The sequence below is a fragment of the Nanorana parkeri genome, unplaced genomic scaffold, assembly GCF_000935625.1.
Source record: "Nanorana parkeri isolate BGI_ZX_2015 unplaced genomic scaffold, ASM93562v1 scaffold1248, whole genome shotgun sequence".
Classification (NCBI taxonomy): Eukaryota; Metazoa; Chordata; class Amphibia; order Anura; family Dicroglossidae; genus Nanorana; species Nanorana parkeri.
In genome coordinates this window covers 367,784-375,473 of record NW_017307516.1, presented here as the reverse complement: position 1 = coordinate 375,473, position 7,690 = coordinate 367,784, and the positions used below count along the sequence as shown (strand labels likewise).

Sequence of the window (7,690 nt, the reverse complement as noted above, 5' to 3'; positions counted from 1 at the left end):
AAAAAAAAAAAAAAAAATCGGCAGACAAGGAGTGGCAATGGGAGCAAAATTTGCTCCAAGTCTTGCAAACATTTCTATGGCACAATGGGAAGAAAAACCATTTATACACTTGATAGACAAGGCTTAGTGTACTTCCCCAGCTTAGTAGCACCTGGAACGTGGGGTGACGCAGGCGCACTACGCGCGCGCTCCCGGGCACGCACACTCTTGTCGCGTCTCGTGCATGTGCACCGGCAATCCCAGCGCCAGATGCCCTGCCAGGAGGAGGAGCCCGATGCTGGCGAACCTGGCGAGAAACGGCCCCCCTGGGTCCCTGACAGAAATAACACAGAGGGACAGTTTGTGAGAATAAGGAGAAACTGTACTTTGGAGAGAAAATACAAGGCACAAGCTGGTATTTTGGAAGAAAGATTTAAAGAAAAAAAGAAGGATATAATAAAAAAAAAAAAAAAGAAGGAGGAAATGGCACCCTAAAAATAAAGTTAGAATAAAAAAAGGGAGTGCCTATTAAATACTAGAAACAAGTATTTAAAAGAAGCATTATCCTCTGTCCTTTTATAACTAATTTTACAGCTCAATATAGAGAGTTTGAAATCATCATGAACAAACACTGGAATATTTTAAAAATGGACAGTTCTAGGCCCGCTTATCCCAAAGAAACCCCACGTTTTTTTTTTACAGGAGACCACCTTCTCTGAAGGATAAATTGGTACACAACGTGTTGGATCCGGCACGCAAGGTTAAAAATTATTTGGGAGGCCGTGGTTTCGCTATGGCCGCGAGCAGACGTATGCTCCGAGGCTCCGGCACCCGACCCTAGACCAGCATCTTCAGAACCTACTATACCTGCTCCTTCTTGGTCCATATGGGTCGCAGCACGAAGCGGGGTTCTCATTCACAGGACTCCAGGACCCCCCTCGACCAGGAAGCGTGATATAGAAGCTTCAATCAGACGCTGCGTGGGTCCAAGAAGAAACGGGCTCCCTCCCCATCGGAATCTATGCTTTCGCCTTCCCCCCGCTAGAGGTGAACAGGAGTCTGCTGATCAGAATGACCGAGGGAGAGGACACAGACATCCCTACATCGTTCCTCAAGTACTTTGCACTCCTGCCCACAAAAAAAGGAAGGGGCGACATTTCAGGCATGTTTCATAAATTGGAGTCAGCCCACAAACAGGATAGGTCTGAATTGCGTGAGGGCCTTCAGTAGTTCCATCAGCAATTGGATCAATAAATGCCCGCCGTGACCTCGTCGATCGAGGAGTTACAGCACGCTGCCCAGCAGCTTACTATTACCTGCACACTATGTGGTCTCATATTGATGATCAAGAAGACCGCAGCAGGCATAACGATGTTCGCCTGCGTGGTATTTCCGGAGGCTACGGGCACCCAGGACCTTAGATCTACAATAGTCGGCATCTTTAACACCCTGCTGAATCGCTCCGTTACAGAACATATTGAAATTGACAGGGTTCATCGCATACCAAGTTTCTGCAACCCTAACACAACTCGCCCTCGCGATGTTCTTTGTAGGTTGCATTACTTTGTTGTTAAAGAAGAAATAATGTCCAAAGCTCAGTCTGTTGGTCCCCTTGATTTCGATGGCAAGCAGATCTCCTTGTTCCCCGATCTTTTGAGACGCACTCTTGCCAAAGGGAGGGCTCTCCGTCTGCTTACTACAATGCTACAGGATACTGGGCTCCCATATCGATGGGGTTTCCCTTTCTGTGCAGAAAGATGGGTTCCTGAAGAAATGAGTCTTGCCATCTGATCTACAATCCTTTAATAAAGCCTTGGGACTCCCGGCTGTCGCTTTGGGGACGTGGACGGATCCCCCGCTGCCGAAGCTTACTCACCTCCCGTGTCAGGACCAGTGGCAACTGGTCACTCCTAAGCCTCGCAGGGATCGGCGTTCCTCTTCCAGGTCCACCCCCACGTTGATGGTCGGCAGGGTCAGTTGGGGTTCTCCGCCTGTTCCTCTCAGTTAATTACTGCCCCGCTCCGTGATGTACATACTCTTTGCAAAGTTCCTTCTTGCTGGACCTGAGGACCATGTATTGGATATTGGCTGTTTTCTCCTTTGGGCCCTCACCACATCAAGCTTTCCAGGGATCGAGAATACCTACCTTTTTCCTCATCATGTCAGCTGGTCATGCTCAAATAGTGTTGTGTATATGATCAGCCGTTTAATTTCATTCATTTAATGGTGCCGATTTCCCTTTACAACATGCTGCTTTTTGATTTGTCATATATTGCAAATATTTTTGTTATTTTCTACTAGTCCCGATGCAGCCTTTCTACTGTTGCTTGTGATGACATATTACTCAGGGGTCATGTTTGAAGTCTATTTTTTAATGGTCTCATGTCCTAGGTTTTGAGTTTCAGCTAATCTTTTTTGGTAGGTTCTATCATATTGTTTATTAGTCAGTTTTGCAATTTTAATCTGCTGGTGGGGGGGGGGGGCTCCCGGACCATATCACATTCCTTGCCCCCACTAGATTGTGCTCCCGCAGTTCCTCTACGGAGATTTGGGACCACACATTGGGCTTTGTTCCCTTACTTTAGTGTTAACCTCTCACTGGGGTCCTGTCCCCCAGTATGTTTTGGTTATTCCTACTCTCTCATATCCTCTTCTCACCTCCCTCCTCTTTTCTCAGGGGTGTGCCCATTGTTTTTTTTTACGCATTTCATACCTTATAGGTCCTCATGGCATTGGTAAATGTTGACTCCCTGAATGTTAACGGATTCAATAATCCTAGGAAGTGATCTCAGGTATTGTATTATGTGCATAAGCACAAGATTCAGATCTTGTTCCTGCAGGAGACACATTTCCAAACCTCGGGTGCTCCAAAGTTGCCCACCAGAAATCCAAGGGCGTAGCTGTGGGGTTCCACTCTTGTCTCTCGGTTATAGTTTCTAAAGTGTTGTCCGACCCTGAGGGTAGATCTTTCTGCAATGTTTAATATACCAAAAGCCTTTTACACTGGCCAACATTTATTTACCTATTTGTTATTGATTCCCCCTCGTGAAAACTCACTTCTCCCTGCCCTCTTTAAATGCTTTTCGTAAATGACTACACATCTATTGGCCTGCAAATTTGGTCAGACCATTTCCCCGTTTATTAGTTTCTCAATACCTGGCACATCTAAAAGTTCCCCTTCCTGGAGGCTCAGTGAGTCACTCCTGCGGGACCCTACTACAATGGAGGAGCTCAGATCCTCGATTAGGGAATTCCGGGAGCATCACTCGTCAGATGAGATCTTGCCCCCAGTGCAGTGGGAGGCACTTGTGTCCTCCATGGCATTCTGATCCAGCAGGGATTTAGATGTGAAGCAGGAGCGGGACAAGCACACTTCTACGCTTTGGACGAAACTAGCCGACGTTGAATTGAAACATAAATTGAAGCCTTCTCCGTCTCTATACCAGGAACCAGTCACTTGCCATGCTGAACTTCATTCTGTACTACATTTGGCCTAATTGCGTCACAGGGATTTGACCCCGAGATCATTTCATGAGTTTGGTAATAAGAGTGGAGAAGAAGTGGAAAAGGACTTCGGACCCATGTGTCCTCGGTTAATTGTCAACAACAGGAGCTGGTCCACTCAGAGTATTGCCCGCACTTTCTACAATTATTCTTCTTTTCTGGGGCAGGTCATCTTAAGGAGGAGATATTGACCCAAGGTCGAATGACCTCCCCCATCTTTCCCCGCAACTCCATTTACTTCAGAGAAAATCTCGGATACCATTAGGTCATTGCCTTCTGGGAAGAGCCCGGGCCCAGATGGCTATACCAGTATGTTTCACAAAACCCTCCATGATTCTTTGCTTCCCCTTCTAGTGACAACGTATAATTCCGTATCGGACTCCTGCGCCTTTCCTAAACAGTCTCAGGAGGCACATATAACGGTTTTGCCCAAGTAGGGGAAGGGCCCCTCCAACTGTGCCAGTTGCAGGCCCATCTCCTTAATTAATTTGGATATGAAAATATATGCAAAATGTATTGCTAATAGACTGAAAATTCACATCCCTTCTTTAGTTCATCTAGACCAGGTGGGCTTTGTCTATATGCCGACGATCTCCTGTTTTATTTCACTAACCCTTTCTTTGCATTGCCTTCCCTAATCCAAGAATTTCAACGCTTTTTATCCCTGAGTAACTTTAAGGTAAACATGCAAAAGATGGAATCCCTCAATGTTTCCTTGCCTCAGCATCTCCTGGGTGCTGGCTGGAATATTTCCAACTCAGAGACTTCTACTCCATCCTCACTAGACGTTGTGACCTGCATAGGGATCTTCACCCCTTTGAGCGTCTGTGCGTGGACACTACTCCACTGAGATGTGCCATCTCTACCATCTTCTGCTGCGGCTCCTGTTTTCAGACACTCCCAGATATTTCACAGAATGGGCTGAGAACCTCTCCTGTATCTTTTCTGCATCTGATATTAGCAAGTCGCTCGCTTTCACACAATTTCAGTGGCCAGCAGAGCTCAAAAAACGCAATTTTAGGACCCTGTCCAGGTGGTATTATTGTCCGACCTGCCACCAAGCTATCTATCCTCAGACCTCCGACCTATGTTGGAGATGCTCCTTGCATAACGGCTCCATGTTACACATATGGTGGAATTGCGCTGGAGTCTCATCTTTCTGGTCTTTCATTTTCGCTACATACGAGAAACTCACGGGCACAAGCGTTAAGTGTTCATCACAGCTGGCCCTTCTTTCTATGTTCCAAGGGACTTTTAAGTCAGTCAAAAAAGGTTTGCTCCAATTTTTTGTGCTGGAGGCCAGAGCTGTCATACCGAGGAATTGGAAATCCTCTAGGAGTCCCACCTTGAAAGGAGTGGGTTGACGAAATGCAATCTCTGCAGGATGAAAGAACTTACGGCCAGTTTTTATGATCGCTACCCCCAATTCTACGATGTTTGGAGTGTATGGCTTCATTTTTGTACCACTGAAACTTTAATTGAACTAATAGCTACCTGACCGGTCATGCCCTCCTTCAAGGGTATGGCTCAGGTGTTCATACTGATTGGAGATGGACCGGTCACACCCCTTTCCGTTTCTTCTCGACATTAACTAGCTTCCTGTTTCATCTTCTCCTACTTGTGTACCTTCTACCCTCAGACTCACCTTTTTCTTTCTCTTCTGTTCCTTCTTTCCTCTTCCTCCATTTCAGTTTCTGCACTCCTTGGCATAGGCTGTGACCCATGGGGCATGCCTTCCTATATTGCTCCTTTGCAGCATGCTATAGCCACAGTTTTCTTATGTTTTAGCCTTACCCTTAGGTTGTACATGTTCAGAAGACTGCAAGCGGATGCCTCCTGTGAGATTTCATGCTATATGGCTCATGGGCAGTCTTCCAATTAAGTATCTACATGATATGCCTCAATGTCACATGCAACTGCGGACTTTGCATTTCTTGACTTGACTATTTTTGTTAATTCTTTGTATATTCTTCAATAAAAACAATCTTTAAAAAAAATAAATACTTTGGTAGTATGGGTTCTATCCCTGCTGGTACTGCATGGGATGTAGAGTAACCAAAATTTAGAAAACAAAAAGAACATATTTTGTATCAAACTCAAATGGGCGAAAATTTTATATGAAAGAATGTGTTAGAATGCCCATGTGGCTACCAGTATGTGGGTAGAACCACTAGAGAACTTAAAGTGACATTAAAAAGGCAAACTTTTTTTCCCTACCCCCAATGTTAAAGCACTTACCTTAAATGATGTTTCTTAATCCGATCTTCTTTCATGTCCTTTTCCATTTGTCCCTGCAGCGCTACTGCAGGTCTCTGATCCAGCTCTGACTCCTGTCCTTGCCGACACTTCCTGTCCCACGGTGTCTGCATGCGGGTGCACACGTCCATAGACTTACCTTGTGTCTCTCCTCGTTCCCGGCCGAAAATGTGAACTGCGCATGCGCCCGCCCCTAGATGCTTTGCGGCCGCCCGAGAATTTCCATTTTCAGACGGTTTTCAGTAATTTTTCCTAAATATAGTAAATACCCACAGTGGTGATTAAATATCACCAAAAGAAAGCTCTATCTGTCCCCAAAAAAATGGTATAACATTTATTTCAGTACAGTGTTGCATGACGGAATAAATGTTGGTCAAAGTACCGCAGCGCTGAATACTGAAAAATGGCCTGGCCAGGAAGGGGGTCTAAACACCTGGTCTTCAAGTGGTTAAAAGCTTCTTTTTTTTTTTTAAACTTTTTGCATATATCTACTGTTTGCTAGCAGTAGGGTATATACAAAAACAGAGTTTAATTATACTTTAAAATTAGGATTAAAAGGAACATTTAAAAAAAAAAGGGTTTGACCAGCACCCCAGATAGCAAGCAATTGAGCTGCAAGTTATAAAATGACTTGCTAAACTATTGCTAGACTTGCCAAGCTATACAATTTTGTTGCACAATTACAGCAAGTCTCCATTGCAAGTCTCCAGATCAACGTGCTTTGCAAAAGTCCTGTACACTTGCAGAGCTCTTGCCAAGACCTGCAGGACTCTTGCTGTAGACTTGCCAAGCAAATTTGCTACAAATTCAAAAAGTGTCAACTAGAACTTGTGGTGCAAGTGTTGTGCAAGTCTACAACTTGCCAGGAATGTGTGCAGCAAGTAAACAATTACAATTTAACCCTGCCCCAAGTTTGTGGCAATTTATCCTTGCTATCTGGGATAGTGTGTCCAAGCACTTCCAAGGAGGTTCACAACAAAGACAAACCTTCTATGGAGTGGATAGAGATGTCCGAGTGCGAGCTAAGGATGTTGATAGCCCACACATCGCCCGGCCATTCAAGCGTCCCTGTACCCACTCAGTGCTCACTCCAGCCCACCGTCCATGACAAATGGGGAAACAGACATTAGGGGTAAACTGGAGTCACAGCTGTGGTGGTCCCAACCTTCAAGAGCAGGACCCTGAAGCCATGATGACCCAGTTGCACAGAAGGTTTAATGAATGATTACAACTCCTTCTGAGCTCCTTTACCACTGGTTTAGAGGTTGTTGATGCATTCTTTGCAGATAATTTTATCTTCCCAAGCTTCTGTTTCAAGAATAAATAAGTCCCTGTTGAGTAGGCCCTCAAGGTTACACAACCCCTAGTTGCGATACACCTATTAGCATGGCTCTAAACTACATTCGTTAATATAAAACATATGCTGTAAATTGAATGTAATTAAGATAGTTTCCTTTAGTTTCCTTTAGAAAGACAAACTGTGCTTACTATCCCTCATCTCTATTCTTTGTATGGCAAAAGACAGACATTGTCAAGAAATACTATACGAGTAGAAAAAACAAAACAAAACTACTTACCAGGGAGCATAAAATTCCAAAAGCACAGTGTCCTGATCAGCAACAAAACTTTCAAAGTTTTCATCTGTTAACACAATAACACCATTTTCCTCAAAATTATCATCTGTAGGAATTTCTGCAAAGCCAAAAACACAAAAAAAAAAGACATGTCATTACTCAAAAGATACTGACACAGGATGCTCTTTCTTGTGAGTAGATAGTTAGTCAACAAGGACATGTCCATCAAGTTCAAACCTATAGAAATATGAAATTAAAAAAAATTAAAAAAAAAGGGAAGGAAGCCTAAACAGAACGCTAAGTCCACAATTATCCACTGTTGATCCAGAGGAAGGCAAAAAAAAAAAAAACCTTTAACCACTTCAAGACCAGATGTT

At 44.2% G+C, this 7,690-nt stretch overlaps 1 protein-coding gene across 1 annotated transcript in view; it reads right to left on the bottom strand.

Moving 5' to 3' along the window:
- Window positions 1-7,444, bottom strand: part of PDIA4 (protein disulfide isomerase family A member 4) — a gene marked incomplete at its 5' end in the record, with an annotated part of 106,898 nt that extends 99,454 nt beyond the window's left edge. The window contains one exon of the mRNA XM_018568805.1: window positions 7,317-7,444. Within this exon, the coding sequence (XP_018424307.1) occupies window positions 7,317-7,444 (128 nt within the window). The remainder of the gene's footprint in view (window positions 1-7,316) is intronic.
- Window positions 7,445-7,690: the final 246 nt, after the last annotated feature.